The 26,052-nt window shown below is 41.6% G+C and overlaps 1 protein-coding gene across 5 annotated transcripts in view; it reads right to left on the bottom strand.

The window, feature by feature from the left end:
- mxi1 (max interactor 1, dimerization protein) overlaps positions 1-20,091 on the bottom strand; it is a 32,617-nt gene extending 12,526 nt beyond the window's left edge. For 3 of the 5 annotated variants that reach the window (XM_019876725.1, XM_019876724.1, XM_019876723.1), the window contains exons 1-3: positions 19,670-20,088; positions 17,580-17,682; positions 11,266-11,295 (exon numbers count right to left, since the gene is read on the bottom strand). In XM_019876725.1, the coding sequence (XP_019732284.1) occupies positions 11,266-11,295; positions 17,580-17,682; positions 19,670-19,895 (359 nt within the window). In that variant the 5' untranslated portion in view covers positions 19,896-20,088. Of the gene's footprint in view, positions 1-11,265; positions 11,296-17,579; positions 17,683-17,846; positions 18,353-19,669 lie in introns of those variants that run through there. The other 2 variants (XM_019876726.1, XM_019876727.1) reach the window with 2 other exon arrangements.
- Positions 20,092-26,052: the final 5,961 nt, after the last annotated feature.

The following is a 26,052-nucleotide window of genomic DNA, read 5'->3' as shown; positions in this document are numbered from 1 at the left end:
GAATACATAAATAATAGATAACTTCTCAGGCCCAAGATGTCTGACATTATTACTGGCCGTGCTCTTAAAGGCAGGGTCACATTTCCAGCCCAGATAAGAGTCAACACACATATTCTCCATGGCAAATCCCCAACGCACACGCACATACACTTTGACCCAATTCTATTTCATCTAGAGGGAGTGAAAATTTGACCCTTCACCCAGTTATTACACTAATTACACATCAGCGCCGTCCCTCTCAGAGGTAAACCTCCTAATTTGATTTACAAAGGGAATCATAATCATGACAAAGGGTGATGTTCCTGGGAAAGAAAACAAAAGAAACAACCTTGCACAGGAGGTACCACCTTGCACTTTCCCTTGTTGCAACTTCTTTATGGCCAAGGCTCATTTGAAGCAGCCCAAAAACCTAATGCAAGGCGATGACAAAGATTAGAGGAACACATTTAGAGTATTTTGTGATGCATAGCCTCATTTAAAGCAGTCTACTCCAAGTCCAGTGGGCACGACATTATGTCAACATCAAATTATAATAAGAAAACCTTGATTCGTCTCACAGTGGAGAAATTCCCAATTTACAGCAGCAAAGTTATGAAAGGAAGAAAGTAGAAGAAAGAAGAAATTCTCTCACGTTACGGAGGATTGCAATTAAATCAAACCCAGTCAATATGCACGCATTCTGTATTTAGTTTCTCTGCTAAGCAGTGGAAACAATCCAGACTGGCCAACAAAGGCACACCTCATGTAAGACCATTCCTTCCGAGAACACACACATCAAGAAAATACATGTAAACGTGTGGCACATGTCGCCACAGCGCAGATGGTAACATCCAATATAAAAAGCAAGGGGAGGAGCTCGGCTCACGTGGTAGCTTATACGTCCATCCCCAATCATGCTTTGCTGTCATTCTGACTGACTGGTGCTGGTCCCAGGGAGCTTCCACACTCCGCCGAGGGCACATCATTGTATGCGCTGAATAATCAAGGCAACACTTCACCGGTGCTTTACCAAGTTAACTTTATGCTGTTCCTCAACATCATGTCTTGCAGCACCTCCTGGACCTGTGCAAAGCAATGATGACCTGGAGTAATGGTCTTGATCTGAAATGGAATTGGGATCATAAATGGAAATAACAAAAATGTTCCCTGAGCTGACTCAGCAACATGATGGGTAGCTGATTAGTAGCAAGACACCAGGGTTTTTTTTTAAATTTGTACTAAGCATTCCACTGCTAGGACATGGCTGTTTCACATCCCCCACATCGTCTTTCTGTGCCTGTGTTTCATGGAGCGAGGCATCCTTCTTTCCCTTTCTCACTCACATGAGCACACATAGTCACATGTTCTCCTATACAACCCGTACCACCTGACTGAGTAGCCTGTTCATGTTAATGGGGAATCTACCACTCACTACTACTGGAAAAGTCGTGAGAGAGCGACGAGCGTGGCCGCGAAACTGGGAGCCACCCTAAGTGCTTCAACCCACAGCTTTATTATGCGAACCATACATTTAAAGGTCACTAAATGGCTCTTACAGATGGGTGACAAAACTAGTTGGAGAAAACTTCCGGATTTGACAGCAAGCCTGTTTAGGCACACTACCACGTCTGAGTAGTTATTTTCCATGAACAAGACCAGGGTCCTAGGAACCAAAATTGAAATGCCAATGCTCTCTGGGACAGAAGAGCCTGTATAACACTACCGGTAATGGCCAGGTGTGACAAAAAAAAAAAAGCTTCAAAAGTGCATGTGTAAGGAGATTTGATGGTTGCAACACTAGCTGATGGACAACATGATTGTGACGCTCAAATGTAGTAAACCAAAGATGCAGGATTTGAAATGACCATGTATGGAATATCGGAAAATTTGATCTCTTTACATTCTTTGAGAATAGCAAAAAAAAAAATAAAAGTTCTCTCGCCTTCCTGCAAATTTGACATTGAGTGGAAAAGGAAAAAATAGAATGACTGAGGAATCACTGCTGGAAATTTCCTCACAGAAAAAAAATCATTATGTGCACATCGGTTGCACACAATTAAAATGAGTAAAACATATATCATTTGTTTATTTTTAACAAAAAGGGGGACATTTACATCAGTTTTTGAATCATACACAACTAAAAATTGACCACTTTTGTGTGCGTGTGCGTGTGCGTGTGCGTGTGTGTGTGTGTGTGTGTGTGTGTGTGTGTGTGTGTGTGTGTGTATGTGTGTGCATGTGAGGGGAACCTTTATGGACAATGTTTTTGTTCAATATTGCATACAGTTCTCTTTTGTTTTCTGCAAACAAAAGTCAGTCCATCACGTCTCCGTGATGAATGAATGATTTCCCTACAGCAATTGCAGGATCTTCTCATTAGTCTGACCGATGCGTTCTTGTTCCCCTTTATGAAATCGGGACAGATTGGCGAGTTACAACAAGAGTTGGAGCGAGATAGAGCGGGTGAGAGATGTAGAGCATGGGGGAGGAGAGGGGTGTTTTGTGTGTGTGTGTGTGTGTGTGTGTGTGTGTATAATCTGCCCAGAAACTGGCCATGGGCACAAAACCGGAACCAGTCAGAACTAATTCTCGGTTTAGTAAGGCCGGGTGCCATTTAAAAAAAAAAAAAAAGAGGAAATTTGGAGTTTACCATATTCAGCCATTTGCATGGTTAGAATGGTAAGGACTGTGAGTTTGTATTTTTTCTGACTGTGATCATAAATACTGATTTTTAGTTTGAAATGGAAAACTGTGCAAAAACTGGAAGGCTATGTCCTAACTGAAGGTGCAAACTGAGTGCCTATGAGTGTGAACAAGTGTCTGTTCTTCCTCTCACACACAGCAAAGCCAAACTCACTGGAGGAAACTAATCTTGAGAAGTGAGGGGATTTCATGAGAAACGTGATGGTTACTGGCCTCTTGTATATTATGCGCTTACCAGTGGGAGACATTCCGTAAATACCAATGGGGGGTCTGTCAGTCTGTCACCGATGGACTCCTGTTTTGCTGGCAGGCTGACAGAAACCTTGAAACATTGGCGTACTAGGTGCCGACGGAACTGTATTTTTTTCGGCCGTCGCCCGAACTGTCACTCACCTCAGTGGTGGGCAGTCCATCAGAATTGACAGAAGGTCTATCAGTCCTTCACTGATGAATGACTGGTAGCTTAGAGCAGATCAGAAAAAAATTACAAATAATAAAATGTTTGAACATCGCTGGTCAATCCGGTGACCTGTGGTTATGTCGGCTGCTAAATCTCGCTTCCCATTCTTCAAGCGTGCTCCGTTTTTCGGTTGTCCCAGCTGGTCAAGGAAGCTGGCTGAGTTTTATATTTTGTACCTTTCGCTCCCACAGACCTCAATGACGTTCTGTCATGTTGTTTTAATTTCACCAATTACCATGCCGTGAGTGTGTGTGTCTGTTATATAGATATTTTCTATTCGTAATTTGGCTGTATATCTGCATGTGCTGCGCCTGCGTGTGACGTACTGTTCTTAAAGCTGATTGGCCGCCGCACCACCACCAAAAGTTCACTTCCATCCTACCAGCGTCAAAATGGGCAAACGAGCAAAATTAGTAGTGACATACTATAATTTAGCGATGACGGAAGCGAGGTTAAAATTACCATGACTGAGTGACGGACTGTCAATGACAGTTGGTAAACCAATGACGAATGATGGACCGGTGAAATTTACTGAAGCGCTCATCTCTGATGCTCACATGACAGTAAACATGAAGGAAATGTAGAGGAGGTTCATTAATGGTTGCATTTGGGTGTGTGGATGCGAATACGACTTGGATAGCTGTGAGCAGGCAGCTGTGACCTCAATCCCTAAATGGAGATTTATTGCGTGGACCAATATTTTGGGTGAGCATGAAAAACCTTCGCAAAATACATACACAAGTATTCAGCACAACACTACAAACTGGGAAATGTAAAATATTCAACTTCCCGCCCTGCAATGACCACGAGTAGTGAATACAGTAAAACCTCAGTTCATCACAAAGCAGATGAATGCTGTTGTCACGCTAACTGCTGAGGTCACCCCGAGCCACAAAGAGTATGCAACATGACCCATAGCAACAGTGCAGGCGAGTGACCAAGGACTAATGGGCAAATGTATGGGAGAAAAAAAATTATGTCATGTCAGAATAAAACAACAGAGCAGCAATTGACCCTCCTCAACCATCGCTCACAGGCAAAAACACGTGCTTATACACACACAGGGGCGGCAGCGGGGGAATGTGCTAGCTGCATGACAGGGCCAAGAGACTCCGGGGCTCAAACCCATCACTAACTCATGGATTAGTTCACACGTGCACACTGCCTTTTAATCTGCTCCAATGAGAAACAAACGAGGGAGAGGGAAAAAAAAAACAAGGAAAGGCCAGAGACAAAGAGGTGGAGAGAGGTTTAAGCTTAAAAACTACAACAAACAAGCATGTTGTGAAAACAATTTCATCGAACATCCAAATCCCCTTTCATAATCACACATACAGATCAGTTGATTTGAAATGCACTCATCCCCTAATCCCTGAACCTCGTATTTATGTGTCTAAACGTGCAACATCTGACTTGAATAAGCAATATATTAAATATAGCATGTCCTTTGGTCTTCTACTATGATTTGATTCAAGCCTCCCAATACCACATATGAACGCAAACTTTCCCCTTCAGCCCACTGCGACCTGACCTGAGGGGAAAAGGGCGGGAGGTTTGGATTAGAGCACTAATATGGATGGGCTTCTAAAATGAGTCTGATGGAGAGAAAAAAAAATGGGAGATTTGGCCAGATGTTGGTTCTGGGGGATGGTAGCGTAATACACGTGGATGTATTTTATCGTGTTCATCAGTGGCTGCGGGGAATGTATGTAATCCAAATGTAAGTGCTAAAGTGCAAATACAAACATGTGTTCAGGCAGTTATGTTTTTTTCCACTGTCCCAGTCGTCTGGAATGGTCGCACTGAGTCATGTGGAAGTGTATTTTGATTGGGCTCTAAACCTTGTCACATGATATTTAGGGTTGAAAAATGAAGAGATGTGTTCCTCACCGCTGGACAATTCCTTCCCTAAACTTCAACTGGTCTTCAGAGTCAATCAAAGGTCACCTGTCCACACAGTCCTTTCAGATGATCTCATAGCAAATGACCTCATTTGCCAGCACATTTATGATGAATTTGCTTCACTGTAGACTGTACCCTTCACTTCCAAGCCCATCTTCCACAAAGGTACCCCATTTCAGTCATCCTAGTATCTACTTTGCCCATTTAGATTATGAGGAGACCGCTTGCTTTGGCCTGTAAGCATAGAAGTCATTTTATTGGTATGAATCTATTTTTTCCACTATTGTGGTAATTGCAAGTGTCTGTGGGAGCATGTGGAAACAGTTTCATAGGAATAAGGAGTGACGACCTTTTTCACTGCTCATTCATTGCAATGCTCTCATTGGTGCACAGCTAACCTATGTGATTGGTCAGAAGGCGGTGGTGTTTTCTCCCTGCTGCCCCAGCTGTAACGCTAAAAATAGAAGCTGTAGTCAGAATTAGTCTTACTGAGTCTTGTTTCTTCTGCAAGCATCCTATTTTCCTTCCTTTTTGCCTTTGTTTAATTTTCTGTCCCCCAAACTCCCAAACATCCCCTCCAGGTAAGGTTTAGTTCGGCAGAAAACATGACAAGGAAGGGGCATTGAAAAACCTTTGTACTCCCCAGGATGTAACAGCAACTTTGTTCATTTTTCAATCACCCAGTGTTCATTTTTCAATCACCCAGACAGAATGTTTTTCATGGCATATGTTGGACAACCTACAATTTGACGGACACTAAATATTATATTGCTGTACAGCTGGCCATTAAGTCACTCTAGTGGGTTGTTATTGGAACACACGCCTTTTCCTTGGAAATCCTGGATTTCAGCTTGTTGACTGCATGTCATTTCTAGCCGTGTTCTGTTTGATTATAGTGTCCTCTTCTCCTAAATGCTGCCAGAATGCTCATAATGTAAGGGTACAACAATAAGAGGCCAAGCTAAAAAAGTCAGGGAAGACAGACAGGTTTTATACCGAATGTTAAATTCAACTTGTTCTCAGCTGTCATTCTGTCTTGGCAGTTTAAAATAATAATAATAATAATAATAATTTAAATAAACTTAAATGAAATAGTACTAACATTTCCAAATATCCGCTGAAATGTATTTTCCTACCATTACTTCTACTTTTGATATAAAATTGGAAGACCAGCAGTTACGGGCGGAACGCCACATAATTTTTTTCGATGCATCAATGGGACTGCCCTACAATCCAGTTACTTCAATCAGAGCTGGGCTAGTTTATATCGGTGCTCGCCACACAGACACAATATCATTTTTATTTTTATTGATGGTTGTAATCAATATAATTTAAAAAATAATTTTATACTAAATATTCCTAATACCCTTTTATTTCTTTAATTACAATATGAATGTTATTTTAATAAACTATTATTCGTTTTTCACTCAAATGAGCCATCTCAGATTGGTGCCCAAACACCATTAGAAAATGAGGCCCATTGAGAGCACGCAGAGAGAACTTCTTCTTCCAGACCATGTAGATGAGCTGATATTTTTGAAAATATGTAAGCCTTTGGCAAAATTGTTTCCTGTAAAATACAGTTGTTCTTCATACAGAAAAATCACAGCAGCGTGTTCATTTGATCTGTAATTATATGAGTTTCATACCTGTGTTTTTTTGTTTCACAAAAGAGAATGTTTAAATATTGTTCGGATATATGAGGCACTATCATAAGGGTTTTTTACATTGATGAAACAACCTATTCTGACAATAAGGTAGGTTAGAATATAAACAGAGAACCACTTTGTTCTGTTTATGAAAGAATATTAAGAAACAAAGTAGATTGTTCTGATATCAATGTTTTGTTTTTTTTTACATTTTGTAATCTATAAAGCTGGGTTGGTTTTAAAATAAAATCCAATTTGAAAAATCCTATTGTTCACTTGGAGTTACCTTCAATAAGTATAGGTTTATTTGTAGAAAAGCCATTGCTACTGTATCCAAATATCGTATCAAAATATCGCTTCGAAATGCATTGCAAAAAAAAAAAAAAATCACTGTGTATAATTATTAGGCCTGACATCAATAGATATCATATTGAACAAAAAGGTATCGTTCCACCCCGAGTAGTGAAATAGCCAAGACTTGACTGACTTCTGACTCCCCTGTGTCTTTTCTGGCCTATTGATTTGATTGACACTTGTGGTGAAAAGGCCAGAAATCTTGTTTGTGAGGAGATAGTCAATCAACAAAAAGCTTGTTTTGAAAAAGCTTTTCCGATAGATAAATCTACTGGTCTTACACATCAAGTCATCGAAAACAACCACATGCTACATGGTTTTCCTTTGCTCAAAGGAAATGAAAGACGAAATTAAAGACAAATCATCAACAATTTCACCATCCCTCAAATGTTATTTCATCAAGCCTCAAGTCAAAGCCATATCTTCAAACCTAATCGTGGCTCATATTTCATAGTGTTAATTACGCGGTGTAAATGCTCACTGTGCACACACAGGCACACAAGGGAGCATAGGTTAGTCCTACATTCTGCTTTCAGTAACCCTTAATCGGGTGTGTTTGACTCTTTCTCTGCTCATCCCATCAGCTCGTCAGTTAGTTCCTTGTCCTCTGACTCCATCGTTTCTTAATCCAGCATCAAGCGCGGCTATTAAAGAATAGAAGCGGGTGGCCTCTGTGTGTGCGTGTGCGTTTGTTCGTGGGGGGATGATGAACGTGCTCCAACACGTGTACATGCTCTAGCTGGGCTCACCAGACCAAAGATCAAGCCGCTTAAGCGGCTTTTCGGAGCCAAGAAAAGCTTACAAGTCGTCACGTTGGTCGGGACAAATGGTCCCAGTCCCAGGGCTCGCAAGCAAGGCCTGAGAATAGGCTGCACTCACTGCTCAGAAAACAGCAAGAGAAAATGTAGCCTGGGCTTTTTCATGCTTAACGGCTCATCCAACCCCGAGGCCTCTCACAACAAAGCTCAGTTCAGTTCCCACTCTTATAAGGGCTTGAGCAAGGTATGTACAAGAAAACGTTACACCTACTGTAGTGTTGAGTCATCGCTACCTAACAGGTATATTTTTCATTGCGTGCAGTTGAGTCACAAATGATGCATCTTGTATGACACGGAGTTTTCGAAAGACATTCAAAATGACAAAGAATGATTGACGTTGTCCGTGAACGCTTTGGTCACAGAGCCAATGAGAATGTCAGAGACTGGTTGTGGGGTGGACTTGAGATGCGAGCCGCCTCGTGTCAATCTGTAACACGTGCAACCCTGTTAAAATGTTCAAATGGCCTGTCAAGTTTGACAACTTAAGTAAAATGTAGTGAGCAGTATTTCTAGCTATTTGGAGTTTACTAAGGCGGCAGGGGTTAACTTTTATCTAATTTCGAAGCTTGCGAGACAGCGAGTTGCCTGGCTATACTGAACGATATTTTGCAAACAATATATTCCAACATCTTACAAAGATCACAGAGGACGTTAGTCTGTAAACCAATGTTTATTGACAACAAAACACACAGGTACTCTTCGGCCATAGCTGACGCTGAAACGAGTACGTCACAAACAGCACACACGCTGCTTGTTCTTGCTAGCTCTCGCGCTCTCTCTCGTTTCCACACTGGCGGGCAGAATGATGTGTTCAAGAACTTAGAAATGACAGCAACAGAAAATTACATGTTAGCCACAACCACGAAACAGCAACACCTAATCCAGTTTATTACTGTATTATATGGCAAGCGTCAAACAGGAATAACATGAAAGATGGAAAGTTGTTTAGCTTGACATTGCATTTTCCCCAGCACTACGGAAATTGACAGAGTGAAGTTAAAAAGTGTGTTGAAATTCTCGGCCGCCCTGTGTGTCACTCCTTGAGAAATTTAACGATCACCTCAGGTGATATAATTACAACATGATTCACGATAACAAGTTTCATGAACAAGAAAATGTGTGTGTGTGTGTGTGTGTGTGTATGCGTGTGCGTGCGTGTGCGTGTGTGTGTGTGTGTGTGTGTGTGTGTGTGTGTGTGTGTGTGTGTGTGCGCGCGCGCGTTTTATAACCTTCGCTCCTCTAACTGAACCTTCTGCCTCCCCAGATCAAACTTCTTACAACCGCCACTGAATCTGTTCCAACACTGAAGAACAGAATATGATTCGCTGCATTTGAAGCCTGACCTCAGAAAATATGAAAATGAAAGTGCGGTGGCAGCAGATGGCATATTGAGAAGTAGCGTTTCATTATTGACTGCAGCAAATAGTCCAGTATTGATTAGCTGTAAATTGGCATATTCAAATTGAGAAAAATACTGACGTTGGAATGGCACTAAGTAGAGTGAAGACCTTCAACAAGGCTGAGCAAACTGAATCTGCTCCAAATAGTATTGGATAGCACCCTCTGCCATTTATCTGAATGTTGCCATGAAGCAATCATGCTTTGACACTGACGAATTAAGACGTTTAACGTTGAAGTAGTTTTGTGCACTTTGGTTAACAAACAAACAGCATTGAAAACATTACCTCCAGAACATTTGTATTAAAAACAAAGTTGTCTTTAATGTAATTGTTCTTTTCAGGAAAATTAACTGAAATAGGAGGATCAGAGTTTGACACCCCTGGGGAAAAAGGAGTGAAAAATGCTACATGCAGGCCCAGTGATGAAGTGCAAAAGGGCTTTTCTGAGGTACACGATCAAAGCGGCATCGCCATCATGCTATCTCATCTGGAATGTCCTGCCCCACCACCACCACCTTTTCTTTTTTTTCTAGTGTTGTGGACCTGTGGTGTCGACGCAAGACAAAGCATTTCACCGCCACCAGACTCACTACTACAGTACTATAAATTTGAGTTTCATTTTGGTTCAGCTTGACTGGAATTTTTTTTCACAACTTGTCTGCCGTAGGAGAATCATATTATAAGCCTGATACACTCGGGTGAACAACTTTGGCGAATACATATAGTTTACAGTGGGGCATGTCCTGAAAGGGAATTGGATTAACTGCTGGCAAAGACGGGGGATTATAAATTATTCTGACAAGTGCGCTTTCAAAAAAGACGGATTACTACATCAATTCTACTCAGTTTCTTTGGGAACAGAAATATTTTTTTTCTTAGACTGAGAGGAAGAAAAAAAAGATGCCAAGTGAACTCCTTCAAAAATAAGATTCATTTCAAGATTCATGATCAATTTCAGTGTGGTTGGTTACAGGACTGCCTGGATCAGCAAAGGACAAGCAGGACGGGGAGGAGGTGAAGGAAAAGGCTTCAAAGAACAAAAGCAAAAATGTGGAGAGACTCATACTGTGTTGTGTGAACAAACAATGAAACACGCTTTGCGAGTGAAATAGTAGAAAAAAAAATTCAAACCGGTATGGGAGCTACAGTCTGCCAGAGTAACTAGCCAGCCAACTGCGTTGCCATGTGCGGCATCACATGAGAGCACCACGGTGACACATCAACCCGTCTATATTTAACGTACTGAATCCAATGTTCCCATCGTTTTACTGAAGTCCGCCAGGGAAGACGGTGAGAACAACAGACCGAGCTGATATGTGATTACAGTGAATGGATACCACCTTCCCGCATCCTTTCAATGTACCCACATCCTCAGAGATAATGAAATGAAAGGCACGCTATTCTCTCCCATATACCATAAATCGTGCAAGTCTCGCCGCTGTTATTTAGGGTGTCGCAAAAAGCTCTTTATAGATTGACTCTTGCTGTCTGCGATCATATGGTAAACACCGCCGAGTATAGCCGAGTGGGTGGTGAACTCAAATCAGATAATGGCCTTCAACACACCAATTTGCCATATTCACGGGAAACCACCACATTTCCCACATTGTCCGCCTTCTTACATGAGAACATATGAATGGACACATGAAGGCCTGCTCAGGCTTGTACATGACACTTGTATGATTTGTACATAGACTGACACTGTCATGTCCCAAATGACAAAATTTTCAATCATTCAACTTTCGCAGCTATGCACATTGTATGTATGTACCCAGTTTCATGATTGCGTGTGTTTAAACAAACACCTTGTTTAATAAAATATGTTGTGCTTTGTAAATGTGCTTAAGTATAAATAAGGAAGCCAGGGTTCGTTTTGATTATGGAGACGTGTGGAACAGCAAAGGCTTACATTGAAAAAAAGGCCAAAAGAAAGTGTTTTGGCAAGTGAGAGGGGTGCTATGACTTGAAGACGAAATGTTGGGAGAAGGGGGTTCACTCACCTATTCTTCTCCAGCTCGTTGTGTGTGGACCTGCAAAGGTACAAAACACAAATGGACATTTAGACACACATTATTCAGAAGGAAAGCAATATACGTCATACACATAGACAGTATGTTTGGCAGATAAAGGATTTTTGAAGGCCTTTGTTTCAGTCGGGTTAATGGCCAAGGCACCGTGACCTAAAAATGACATGTGATTAACTGAATCATTAATCATGTTGGTTGGTGAAGATTATGCTCTGCACTCGTGCTCATGTGATATGGACATTTTATACCCCAATAGAGGTATTTTAAACTTCAAATAAAAACATGTCTTGACCAACTATACACTAGTTCCTTGAAATTACACAAGATTAGTCTCAACTTTATCTAGGGTATAGAGAATCGAGAAACAGGCGGAACCGGTGCTATCATTCCGCTTCTCCCAGAATCATTAAGATTTTAAAATGTTGGTGATGAATTTAGATCCTTAGTTCGCCACGCGTAAAAAGCATGAATGAAGACAAAGCAAATGGAACTCTGTGCGCGTGGCATACACAGCATGTACAGTACATGCATACATGCCCTGTATATATACACATACAACATATGGTTACATAGACTGCTTAGATCAGATACATTTTCCTGATTTCGAACCCAGCTTGGACCGAAACATTGCAATAGGTAACAGTTGAAAGAGGACCTGAATGAGAATAAAGAAAATAATTGGAATCAAATTAGTCATTTGAATGTACCTGATGATGCATGTAATACTCGCTACCTTTTGTCCACACCCTTTTGCAAATTTTTGTGGTTGACACAACCGACTTGATTTATTCTCTTTTCCCAGCCTCAACTGTCACTTCATCGTAGAACGCTCAAGTACACTTCCGTTTATGTGGTCCCCTCAAACTGCCTCCTATATTACGTCAGGTTAAAGAGAAACGCTGACTTGTCTTGTAGGTTTGATTGCAGTTGTGAAAAGTTGTCTCTGTATGACGTCTTGAATTGCCCATCAGAAGGCTATAAACTATAATCCCCAGTGAGTATGCATAGCCATTGCTGTAGAGGATAGTCATCATTAAGGAGAGACTCGCCAACAAAGTTCAAGCAGAGCTCTCTGAATCCTTTGCACCATCCAACATCAATGTGACAGGCAGGAGAGCACTATCATCTCCTCCTCAATAATACACAACACTACTCGTTGAGGGAGGTGGAGGGCGGGGGTGCACATGTAACAGTGAATTGCGTTCACTTAAGTTGACACTGCACATGAGTGTGTTTTGGGGATGGGTGTGTGTATACATGCATGGACGGCTGGGGAGAGTGTGAGGAACATGTGCATGCCCTGTGCAGAAAACAAGCGGGGTTCAGTGCATCGTTAGTAACGTAATGTGAATGAGATGGTCCCTAACACTGCCTTTGTGGGGCAACATACTGAGAGGAGACAAAACACCCTCCCCATGCCTAAATGGCTGGGTTTCCGTTCAATCAAACTGCACTCCATCTCAGCTCAAAGTGTTAGCTTTGAGGGAGGGTGACATGTATAACTTGCCCCTGAGGCATATAAACAGGCTGCAATATGTCTTCGATACACAACCTCCATCATCATTCTAACCTGGATTGAGAAAGAGGAAAGTGCATTTGTTGAGTGAGACTGCCTTGGAAGAAATGATCTCTCTCAGATTAATAATTGACAAATTAAAACACCATATGTCTGCATTAGACTACATTACTTTATTTACTTGGGTATGCAAGAGTGGTTGTGTGGTCAGCTGTGGCAGAGAATATCATTTTTGAAGACAAGGCTACCAATGGCAACCTGAACATGAGGCCAGACTCATACGAGAGGCAATCTACAGCCCAGTGGATGTCAGAGACTAGCGTATTTCATCTCACTCAGCTAAGCATTTTGAACAAAATCCACCTTTCTGGGACTATATGATCAGCTATTAACAACCAGGGACCTTGAATTTCAGTGGTCCCCAGATTAAGGGAGGAGGGTGGACTCAAAGTGATTTGTTGGTGAGATACTGACAAAGCAAAATTCTTTAAACTATTTTATTGATCATTGAACAAATATGCAATTTTTGAGCAAAGCAGTAGTGATTCATGTTTGGTGTAGTTTATGTATAGTAGATGTTGGCATTGAGTGCATTAAAGCGAGGGATGGGTACCAAAGACTGTTCATGGTATACACTAATTGGTCGATAGTACCAAGCGCCGGTTCGCGCAAAATCAAAACAATACCATGTTTCGGTTCCGAAGTGCTTCTTTATGAGTTGTAAATGTGTGGGAGTGGCGGAGTTGGCGCTTCTCCATGGCGCACTTGAATGCAACAGTTCAGGCACACCAGCGTCATGACCTCATCCACACACGCCAAATATAGATTTCCAGGTTTGGAAGTGGACCAGACTCGCCCGCCATCAAGCCAAACAAATACAGTTGATTAAGTATATTGTAGCGATGACAAAGCTGTGCTTGGGGTTAAGTGTGGGGGATGGACTGGAGTGCCGTTTTCGGGATGTTGGTTTGCACAATGCACATCCAAGCACCTAATGGAGGTGTGCATTTAGCATCCTCTTTCACGCTCACCCATCTCACTTCAAACATCCGCATGCTGTCCACGGTTGCATTCGCCTTTCCTCTATATAATCAACGGTGTCAGCACAACATCAGTCTGTCAAGTAAACCCGACGAGTCACCGAAATCACACAACAGCATTCACAGATTTGGAACTCGGTGCATACACAAGGCGACCCGCATTATTGGGCGCCCCATCCATTTTGGAAAACAAATTAAGACTTTTACATGCATCTTATGATCGGGAAAATGCAGTATGTTTTTATTATGTTTGAGCACAAGGGAGGGATTACAAATAATTCCCAATTTGGGTCGAGTCGAAACAAAATTAAGAAGCCCTGTCCTGTGGACATGGTGTTACTTCCAAATGGCACCAGTTCAATTGATGCAGCTGTAACACAAAAGCACATCTTTTCGCAAGAAGATTCACAGCCAACTGCAATTGGGCTTGTAATGTGTCACGGTTGCTTTGAACACCAACATCCATCCCATTGTTTCAATGTCATGTGCGATAAAGTCCATTTTGTTAAGCACTCGACAAATCAAGCAAAAGATGGAAAGTCCGACTTGAGATTAGCACAAATCAGCAAGTGTGAAATCCAAACGACATGTGGGAAAAAAAACAACTGGAGCAACACTGATGTCACCTACACTGTCCATTACTCTGACAGATACGCCGTTATTCCGAGTTGAGCCATGAGGCTGGCACTCTCTATATCCTTTATATAGCCACACATTCACGGGGATCAATCTAAGTCAGCTTGCTGTCCTATCGCCCTTTATCATCAGAAAGACTTTCCCTTCATCCTGAATCAGATAGCGACATGTCTGCAGCTCAACAATCCTGCAAACCAGATAATGAACTGGCTGCGGGCCATACACAACTGCAGTATGCTTACTTCACTTAGGGGGGAAGACATTATTTGTGCACGCACATAAGTGTGTGTGCGTGTGTACGATCACGTGCATGTAAACACAGACACCGAGTGGGTCAAAGAGATAAAGCACCCCTGCTATAAACGGTAGGCAAGTGAAGACAGTCGGATAAACCCATCACTTTAAGCCTTGACATTTCACAGAGTCAAGTCAGGACCAAAAAAGTGCTGTTTCTATAAATCCATTTCTATTTTATGATGCTTTATCTTGAATTTAAATGTAGAAAATTCTCAGTTTACATAAATGGGCTTGTATTAGCTCAACATAATCATTTCAGTCATTTATAACAAGTAGATGACATGCAGCCGCATCATATTTTAAACGTGGTAGCAGCAGTTATAATTTGACTAAATTGACATTGTGACATCAGAATTAGTCAAAAGGACCGATACTAGAGAGGTTTAAATGTGCATGTATGTTAGTGTGCATGCATGTATGTATCTATTGTCAAATTAATCAACACCTATTTTAATTAATAACAGAGTAATCGTTGAGTGCCATTGTTAAATTTAAGATTATCCGAATCCTATGATTTCAGTCTCTCAAAAGTAATTAATCTCTGATTTTTGTAGGCCTTTCTGAACACAGACTCATTATCTTTTGTGCAAAATAAAATTTTATCCGATTATTTGATTAATCGCTAGACTGGTCAAATACACTAATTGATTTCTAATAAGATTTAATTGTGACAGCCCTCTATGTATGCATGTACTGTATGTTTTGCGCAGTGCAAAAATTAATTACATGAAAATGGTGTTACTTTACTGACCTAGAATGTGTTTGTGGTGAGTGAAACTGAGACCAAACACATTGATTGATAATTTTCCCTCGACTGGAATTTATGGTAACAATAGAAGCAAACTTAAAAGTAAAAAAAAAGGGCATGAGACATTGCTCGAATGCACAAAATATACAAACGTATTCTGCTGGATAAATTGCATGAAAATTGAGAATGTGGCTGGCACTCTCATCACGCCATCTTGCACGATCACTCTAATGAAAAAAAAAATCTCGTGGGGAACTGCACACGTGAAACATGAAAATATATTTGCAGTGCTATTCTCCATATCGGTGACTTTAATTTTAGTAATTATTCAACTACATTGTACAACATCATTAGCATTCGAAAGCAAATTCCCAGCTCATGAAAAGCTTTATGAGGGGAAACTCAAATTAATTATGATCCTGACTGTTGCTATGCAGGAGGCAGCATTCTGTGCTGATGATGAGTAATGCGCAGTTCCTGTTTGCTGCTCGCTCTCACATTAATATTAAAGCGTTCTGAGCAAGAGAGTGGGGCTTTCGTTTGATGTACGCCGATCAAACGACAAGACTCACGGAAGCAGCCCTGCACCAAAGAGAGCATGATGACAATGGGTCTTCATTTTAGGAGATTTCCTTGCCCGCCTAATTGAAAGTTTCATGAATCAAAAGATAATTCTCTGACATACATGTCATGCAGGAAAATCAATCCTGAACAAACATATGGTCGCCATCCCATAACTGCATCTATGGCATGATGGAAGACAAAAATTTAGGTGAGCGGATGTATCTTTTCTGCATTTTTTTTTTTGTTGGTAAGTGCACGCATGCACCAGACACTTCATTAGAAACACTTACACAATCTAATGAGATACAATACAACTATCGAGTAGTTTGTGATCTCAGGGCATTTATTGACAAACTACCATTCACGTGTATACCTATGGCCAATTTGAGTCTTCAATTAACTCGACCTCACATGTTGATGCAATGTGGGAGGAAGCCTGAGTATGCAGGTGAAACATTCGTAAGCACGGAGAGAACATGCAAACTCCAGGAAGGCCAGACCTCAGATTTGAACATGTCATCTCCTGTGAGGCAGCGATGCTAATCAATTGTTCACTGTGCTACTTGTTGTTGGCACGTGATTTGTTATTGTCATCATGGTTGGGCAGAATAATTGTTGTTGAGTGAATGTCTTGTGGCGGCCCGGAAATCCAGTGGTTAGCACGTCAACTTCACAGTGCAGAGGTACCGGGTTCAATTCCAGCTCTGGCCTCCCTGAGTGGAGTTTGCATGTTCTCCCCGGGCCTGCGTGGGTTTTCTCCAGGTAATCTGGTTTCCTGCCACATTCCAAAAACATGCATGGCAGGCAGGCTGATTGAACACTCTAAATTGTCCCTTGGTGTGAGTGTGGGCGTGGATGTTTGTTCGTCTTTGTGTGCCCTGCGATTGGCTGGCAACCGATTCAGGGTGTCCCCCGCCTACTGCCCGAAGACAGCTGGGATCGGCTCCAGCATCCCCCGCGACCCTAGTGACGATAAGGTGGTTCGGAAATGGATGAATGAATGTCTTGTATTTGTTCTCATTAGTTCAGGCAGGTGTAACTAACTAATGTTGTCGTTAAGTAGCTGTTAAAAGGGCTCAAGATATTTATGTTTAGGTCAGTACAAACACTAGTCACGTTGTATAGTTTCCACCTGAGGTAAACATCCTTCACCCCCACCGCCTCCAATTGCATGGCATGCTTCAGGCCAAAGCCACCATGTTAACTATCAAAACAATTCCAGGTGACTCACGTTTGCAAAACAGCAAGGATGTTTTTCTTTTTACAGTCTTCACTTCTAACACGATTTCTAGCCTCCGGCACCTAAGTCTCTTTGACAATCACCTGATGAAAAGGCATCACAGAGCACTCTGGCCTCAAAGCGGACACAGTGATATGGGTGGACGTCGAGTACGTTTCCATCCACCACTTGATTCATGATACCGGTAATTAAGCACAAAACAATTGCTTTATTCCGGCACTGTTACTATAACAGGAGTTCTCTTACCTGTTGTGGTTACTGCTGAATTTCTTATTTCGGAATTTCCTTTGCCTCTGGTAACTTGTGTCCTGATTTGAAGGAAACGTCGAAGCATATCCGTGTTCACACTCTGTTGGAAGAAGAAAATATTTGGTCAGCATTTAACCATGAGTATTTCAACATATAATCCCTAAAATGTGTAAACGCGCTGCAGGTAAATACTCGACTGCGCAGGGACCTTTCCTGGCAACATTTCAATACGTTCCTGTTGACACTGTCACATGGTGCAATTACCTCTTTCTCTCCTTTCGAGATATTCCGCCGCTTCCAATAGTCGCTGGATATTCATTAGCTGAACAGCCGTCATTCTTTCCTGAGCGTTCCTGTTATTCACCTTATGGCTAGCTCTATCTTACAGTGTTTAACATTGACAGCAGTAATAAAACGATAAAACACACACACGGACACGGAAGACAGTGCTTAAGTTATCAATGTAATAAATTCAACATATGTACATTAAAAAAAAAACTTCGTTTAGCAATCTTATTCGGTGTCTTTTGAGAGGATGGGAATCGTGTTCCCAGTGTTGACAAGGTAACAAGCTACTGCCAATCCTTTGCCACGTTAGTAGAAAATGTCAAAACCAGCGAATGAAAATAAAAAAACATTCTAATAAATACACAGTTAATTTGCTACAAAATTAAATAGAAACAATATAAAAATTCCCAGAAGGTAACATGAGCCAGCAAGTGCCTGCTGCTGCTCGCTTCCTCTCTCCTGTTTGCTTTCCATAACTGTACAGCTCGGAGGCGGGGACATAAAGAGGGATGGTCCGGAATCAGCGAGGGGCATTCTGGGAAATTGTTTTTTTTTTTCTTGTACAGCAACCAACTGTCACCAGTGTTTCAAATGATGAGGTGACAAAAAGAAAACATTGAATGCCGAAGTGCAGTTTTGGGCAGTACATGCTATAGCTATTTTTGTAAGAAATTGTGAATCAATTTTGATTGTTATGAAGAAAACCTTTGGAAAATGTATTAGCTCTTAAATAGAACTAATATGAGCTGAAATAGACCTATTCTGAGCTAGAGAGAGAGAGAGAGAGAGAGAGAGAGAGAGAGAGAGAGAGAGAGAGAGAGAGTACAGGTATAGCAATATATGTATTCCTTATTGGCAAACTGCTGTCTGCATCCTCTATGTCCACAATAAAGCCTACAATTCCCATGAGACACCGGGAGCAAAGGGAGTGGTTAACACTCCAAGCCAGGCCCAGCAACACGTGACATAGATGCTGCACGGGCCTTTGATTGGCACATGTTTTTGACAGACGTCGAGGGCTGAGCTCGCCTCCATCCAATGATAGAGCGACTTTGCGCCATGTGGAACCCAGCGCGACACGCCCACAAATAGCAGGAAGCAAACAATCGAGTGGAGATGCAGCAACTGTATGAGCAAATCTTCCAGTCATTTACCCAAAGCGGTCTAATTTAGAGGGCTGCATCGCTGTTACGTTCCAACAAAGTCAGAACAAGTGGTCGCGAAAAAAATCTGATCTAAAAGACATTCAGCAGAACATCAACTATCGTACGCAATGTAAAAAAATATATTTTTTAAATGCTATTTTTGTAAATGCACATCTTTCAGAATCACACATTGTCCTACACGTTTGCTCGTGCGAGTTGGAGGCTTTTTATGACATTCTGCGGGGGCACGATGACATCATCCAAGAAGTGACTTGCAACACGCTGCAATGTGGTCAGATATATTGCATCTGAGTAGGAACGAGCATGCACACCCACTCATCCAATCAATGTCACATTTTGCTATTTTCAACTGTACGTAGATCAGTGATAGATCCTGTCCTGCGTGGATACGTGCACATACCAGTGTGGATCGCGTGCATATAATGTACTAAGATCCACGTTATTACGACAGCGTAACATCTTTTCATTGCAAGGAAAATTAGTCTTGTGAGGGTGGCGGTGACCAAGCGTAAACAGTGCTCGTAGTCGACACTGTACTGAGTTGAATTAACCCAGTTCTTTGTTGTCTGCGTGCTCACGAATAAGTGTGTAAGTCAAATACAGAACAACATCGCACAGCACACATCAACTCACTTCCGTCTTTCCTCTCGGAGCCCTCGAGAAAGCGAGCAGCCTCCAGCAACACTTGCACATTTTTCAGAAAAGTGTTGATGTGGTCCATGTGGGAGTCTTTGGGGTTGAATACGTCATTGAAAGGACAATTGGACATCTCCAAGTCTTGCTGATCCAAGACAGACGCATCGGATTCATAGAACTCCTCGCTCTTCAAACTTCTTCGTTGACTCTCACTTTTGGCCATTTTTCCCTGTGGGTTTGCGTGGCTTCTTCGGAGAAACTGGTGAGACTTGTGCAAGTGGAAGCTGTTCGTGGCAGATCGATCCTGATCTTTTTTTTCCTTTTTTTTTTAATGAATGTGGGCTGTTTAATGTGGAGCAGTAACCAATGTCAGTGGATGCTGGTCGACAAGAAAATTTAAACCCGCCCCCTCCAGTCGAGGAGCTCTGCATGGTCCCTGTGCTCGTTGAATTTATTATATTTATTATTATTTTTAATTAAAATAGTCGTGTTGTTCGGCCAGTCCTCAAAGAGGTGTGTGACCTACCGCCGGAAATTTCTTTTTTGTACTAAAATAAAGTATTAATTGCTCATCCACTACAGTATTTGGCAGTGACTCTCTCGTTGTCAGAGAGTGCACTAGGTTCATTACCACCTCTGTAGAAGTGTACTTAGAACAATTTCCTAGGCAAATTAATACTATTTATACAGTTGTGGCGGAGAGTTTTCTTCTTCCTTCTGGGGTGGCAAAAAAAAAAGAAATTGACAGAAAAAAAAATAATTGACAAGCACTGCGGTAGACTCATCTGTACACACTCACGACCATAGATATTAACATACATCAGGCAAAATTGAGTAATTCTCTATTCCTTCTAGTTTTTCGGACCGAGCTGAAATCATATGTTAACGTACTCTCTGTCAAAAAAAAAAAGAGAAACGTGAACATGCATTGTCTTACCAAAGTCAAACATTTGCTGTAACCCCTAGTCAAATTGAGAATGTTTAAGAGCTGAGCGTTTTGTGATGCCCATATTTTGCATTGTACTATACTCTATATGGACAATATCCTAGCTGCAAGTTGACGCCTTTGACTATGTCTGTATGTTATGTAAATGTATCAAAAACAATTCAAATAAATAATTGAATAAATAAAATTAACCTGTTGAGTACCAGGAAGAAAAGAAGGAAAAAAGGAAAAAAAAAACTAACATAGGTATTAACATTGCGCAAGTCTAGTACAAAGTGCAGTCTGTGAGCATTGGTGGAGTTTTCTGTCCTTTTTTTTTTTTTTTTTTAACGAGACTTTGCACAGGTAGAATTGAGCATATTCCGATGTTTGTGCTGTTGAGGGAGGAAAATTGTTTTCTCCAGACCAATCCTAGCTGCATCCCTCATTTGCACCAAAATCAGGGTGGTCTGACGTGCAGTACGTCTATGTCCACCGTGCCTGACATTGCGGAAGCAGAAATTAACTCGTTGGGGTCCGTGCAAGACATTGGCAGGTAAACTGCAATTTCTCCCCCGTACAAGGTTGTGCAAGTTCCTTCAATTGCTCCTCCTTTTTAGAGACCTTTGTGATTGCAACCAAATGTTATTTCATACATCACTTGTTGGATTTACTGCCCGGGGAGAGCACGTCACCAGTTCATGGTGTAAACACACTACAGATCAAGCTGTATGTGACAGACATGATAAGCACAGTTAAGTCCTGAGCCTTGATCCGGTACCACTGTCACTAGACCTTTAACCAAGCCATTTTTATTCTGCGGCTGAGTCCATTTTCAACCAGAACATGTCAAGGCAGGCCTGTGTACAGCTCTGAACCCCAACCCCCCGTCCCCACCTTTGCTACTTCAAAGTGCCAGTAGCAGCCCGTGTTCGTTTGATGTAAAGTTCACACAGACAGAAACTTTTAAGTGCAACACACAGGGGAATCTTTGATAGTCCTTGCTCCACCTTTTGTCAAGACAGAAGACCCGTTTGAGCATTGAGCATTTTGGCCAACAAGAGATTTTTTTTTTTTGCCCTTGAAACAAGGTCTCAAAGATTTGTAAATGACACATTTCCATTGTCAATATACAAAAGCATTGCACCTGAGAGAGAAGAATTCAGGTCGCCACGCAAAAGTGCTTCCTAATAGGAACAACAACAATGCTGTCTCAGCATAGTATATGTTCGGTAACACATCTACGGATAAGTAAAACCTTCGACTGGCAGTACTATATTGATAAGCAGAGCATTCCTAAAAGTAGGTTTACCAAACTCTAGGACTCTATTTCCGTGACCATTGCAAGCCTGGTGTGACGTGCAGTGTAAACCTGCACAAAGCCACGTTAAACCAGGTGTTCATAATTTTACAGACACATGCAAGATGAGACATTTAAAAGAAAAAAAGGTGGTTCACACTATTATGGGCATGAACACAACTGACTATTTGCCGCCAATGAAAGCAGCACCTCACATCTCGTCTAGAGACAACTGTCTGTGACAAAGGACACTGTGATTTGTAAGTGACTGGACTATTGTCACTGCGCTTGGCCGGTGGGGCAACAGATAACGTAAGTGAGTACCAGGTCCAAAGTGGCCCATCGGAAGCACCGTGAAAAATCCTGCTGGGCTGCCAGTGGCCACTATTGGATCACAAGGATAAAGTATTCTTAAACCCCTTGATACTTGGCCACAATTAACTAGATTTTAAAAGAAAAAAAATCACAATTGATTTGAATGTCAATTTGAAATGAAGCTGTCTTTAGAAAAAGCATTTTGATCCTTATAGTCAATGGTCAATCAAAATCATTATTTTCACACCACAGCAAACAACCACCACGGTTGAGAAGTCTTTGTTTGTCATACCATCCACAGTCATGGCTTCATCAACGTAAATCCACATATACCCAGAACCTTGCTAAACATGCTCATGATACAGGCAGAGAGCAAAGCCAAGTTTAGCATTTAGAATTGTGTTGAATTACAAGATTTTGTGTCATTGTGATTTTTAGAGATGAATCGAAAAGGTCTCAAGAAAGTTTTGGATTGAATGTTGGCCCACAAACCAACTGTGATCACCGTGTGAAGGTAAAGACTTCCGAGATATTATAGCTTGGGCTATTGATGTTTTATAGACACCTTGTCTGTAGCCAGACACACCTACAAGAATTGAACAAATTCTTCTCATGCAATTGCTACGATTAAAGGAATCGCTTTAATCATGAGGCAACTCCGGCTCTCAGACAGTGGGACAAGCCTTCGCCAAAAAGCCAGAGAGCTCGGACATCAAGAGGAGTGATGGAAACATAATGTAAAGCATTTTATGTCTCACAAAGAGGAGTTAGAAATAACTACGTTATGACAAAATGTTTTAATTGTAATGTAAGAAGTCTTTAAAATGCTTATTTGTTTTGAAAAAAGGTCTGAAAGGGGACTGTTAACAATCCAACTTTTTATAGCATACTATTCTTTAAATTAGTAAGTTAGTATCGCATGCGTAAACATTCATTTTCAATTTTTAACACACAACTTGATGGTCTACTTTTGATGCTAATTTTGAAACATTTTACAAAGCAAAGACAGCAGTGGTGTAAGGCAATTGTATATCTTTTTTTTAACCTTTTGGATGGTATGAAAAAAAAATCAGATGTTTTGCTGGAGCCATTTTGCGTCATCCATGCAATCTCTACGGGTTCAAGATAGAGTGCTCCTACTAAATGAGACCCTCAACTCTTGTGCATCATCGGAATGGAAGACAAATTGACTTCATAAAACGATGCACTATAAAGGATCTTTTTTCTCTCCCACCCTTTTATTGCTCTCTATGAATTCTCACATTTTCATAAATGTCAATGACTTACATCATTCTCAAAGACCATTTCAGCCAGTGTTTTTCTGGGTTATGAGTCAACATTCATCCCGGGCACCTCCACCATCACTGAGCTAGAATGAGAGGAAATGCAAAGCAAAAAACGTTTACAAAAACCGAGTATTATTATAGCAAACAATCTCAAGGCTCTTCACAATACACCACTCCAAAGCGACCCACTTGTCCTAGTAGAGATTTCTAAAGTGGTCAGTCATAAAACTGACCTTTTGACAGCCATGTTTTCCAGTGTGTTGGGCTATTCAAAATAAAGTAAGCACCCTTGTTTTTACCCTTCTCTTATAAATATTTTTCCCCCAGAGTGGATCCATGCATTTTGTGGAATCAACAATGAAATTATTTCCTAACTTTTATCCAATCAGCAGGGAGAAGTGCAGCGTCAATAAAACAGGGCCCCCAAATACAATACTGATGTAAATGTTACTTTCTTAACAGTATTTTCCAAAGGGTATAGGTGGAGCCTTAAAGCTCTAAATCACCCTCTTTGTTTTGACCTCTCTCCTATGTGGCTGTGCGGTGTAGCTAACAAGGAACCCTCATCCTTAACCTCTTGCTCCTGTCCTCATCTTTCTCATGCCGTGCTGCTTCTTGGTGGGAGGTCAAGCCTAAACACACAAACACTGAATACGTGTCAGGCCTGCTGTTGTTCCCTCTACAGGGCAATTATGTAATTCTTTGGTTCACCACCAACCTCGTCAGAGTGGCGCTCTGCCGTTTACATTCACAGATCCGGAGGCGCAATTGCCCCCAGCTGCAGCACAATAGATGCTGCTGTCTTTTACTTACATTATATTGACATTGTGCAAACAGACCGTGAGCAAGCACAGGTGCTAGTGTAGTGTGCTCCAAATGCCGTGGATCAGGCTGAGTGGAGGCTTATTCAAGGAAAATGACGAGGTGAGAATGACAAAAAAAAAAAAAAAGTGTCAGCCTCTTTAACTGACCTCACGCTGACACTGCAACTGACACTCCGGCCCGTTTCTTTTTCCCAGGAGCCGTAATCTGTGTGGGTCCCTGCTTTGTCAGGGTTTTCTAATGAAGATACCTATCTGTCTTCCATCAAGATCCCAGGCAGGTTTTGCTTTTGTTTGGTTCAAACCAAGTGGCCGCTGGGGAAAGGCTTCCTGGGTATTATCTCCATTTCAGGATATTCTCAGCCCTTCCTTGAGATACCGTATCAAAACAACACATTAGACAGCTGAACCCCGCCCTATTCCTCAACCAAATGCTGCTGATGTAACTACTGTTGCACATCCCAATTCACAAATGCATTTCGAAAGAGTTCAGTCCGAATGTAATTACAGACATTTGAAACAGCACCAATTTACTCACAAACACTGTTGGACCTGCCGAACTGGTCAAGTATGAACCTGGGAGTTGGCAGACTGATGTCATCCCTCCCCAAGAAATTGCCCTTTGGCTCTCTGTGACCATTGTTTTCTTCTGTTCCCAGGCACTGACATCGGGTAACAATGGACACGGCGGGAAAGAGGAAAAAGAGCCTGCAACTGCACACATGCAGAAATGTGCTCAAGCGGACAAAGCAAAAGGTGGCTGACACTACCAATGATTGCACGAACAAACTTTCTAAGGCACGCACACAAGTAAACCCTGGGATTGGAGTACCTTGGTGACATGACACCCATATCCTTTTACAGTGCACTGTACTGTCCAGGAAAGAGTTAGAGTTGTGCACCTTTCATTGTAAACTACCACAATGGCTGCAAACCTGCAACATGGTGGGAAGCTCTGAGCCCTACTGGATGTAGATGAAACATAATTATGAGCATGAAGTAGAAGCAGGGAAGCCCCCGTTGTTCTCACAGAGCAGAGATGACATATATGACTCTGCTTGTATGTGTTGCTGCTCAATGTGTGTTAAGTAACAGGTGGGCTCTATTGACATTATCTCATTTCATAGACACTATTGAAAGCATTTCTTGTTGAACCCATTTGAAATCTGATGTTAACTCCGTTGCTAACAAAAAGAGCAGCATGTATTGACGCAAAGAAACAGTCCCTACAATTATTCATTTTTCGAAGATACAAAAAGATAATAACATCCCCCCCCAAAAAAAAAGGTGTTTTCTACAAATAAAAGCCTCTCCCTAATAAACTCCTTAGCCCGACTAGAGGCCTGAACGTCTCTGGAGATGAGTAAATAAACCCCGCCTCATTACATGTGGAAATAATGTATGTAATTTTTTAACAACCTTTGTAACCGTGGAATGGCCATTAAAACCACAGACAACAGTACATATAATATCGAGACAGGAAAGACCGAGTTACTAAGCAGGAGAGTTCAAAGCCTTCTTCTGCTGTCAGACACATGGTAATGTGACTATTATTTGCTTCTTGTCCCACTAGCCTGTCATTTATTCTCACGAGCTTCAGACAAACTGTCTCAGGGCATCTCACTTCCCTAAAACTGTAAAAACAACTCCCCCACCCACCCCAAGTCTGATGTAGGATGCTGCCACATTAGCTAAAGGGCCTTGGGGCTGTATGCCTACTCTGCAAATTACAG

The sequence above is a fragment of the Hippocampus comes genome, unplaced genomic scaffold, assembly GCF_001891065.2.
Source record: "Hippocampus comes isolate QL1 unplaced genomic scaffold, H_comes_QL1_v1.1 scaffold51, whole genome shotgun sequence".
Lineage (NCBI taxonomy): Eukaryota > Metazoa > Chordata > Actinopteri > Syngnathiformes > Syngnathidae > Hippocampus > Hippocampus comes.
This window is presented reverse-complemented; position numbering and strand designations above follow the sequence as displayed.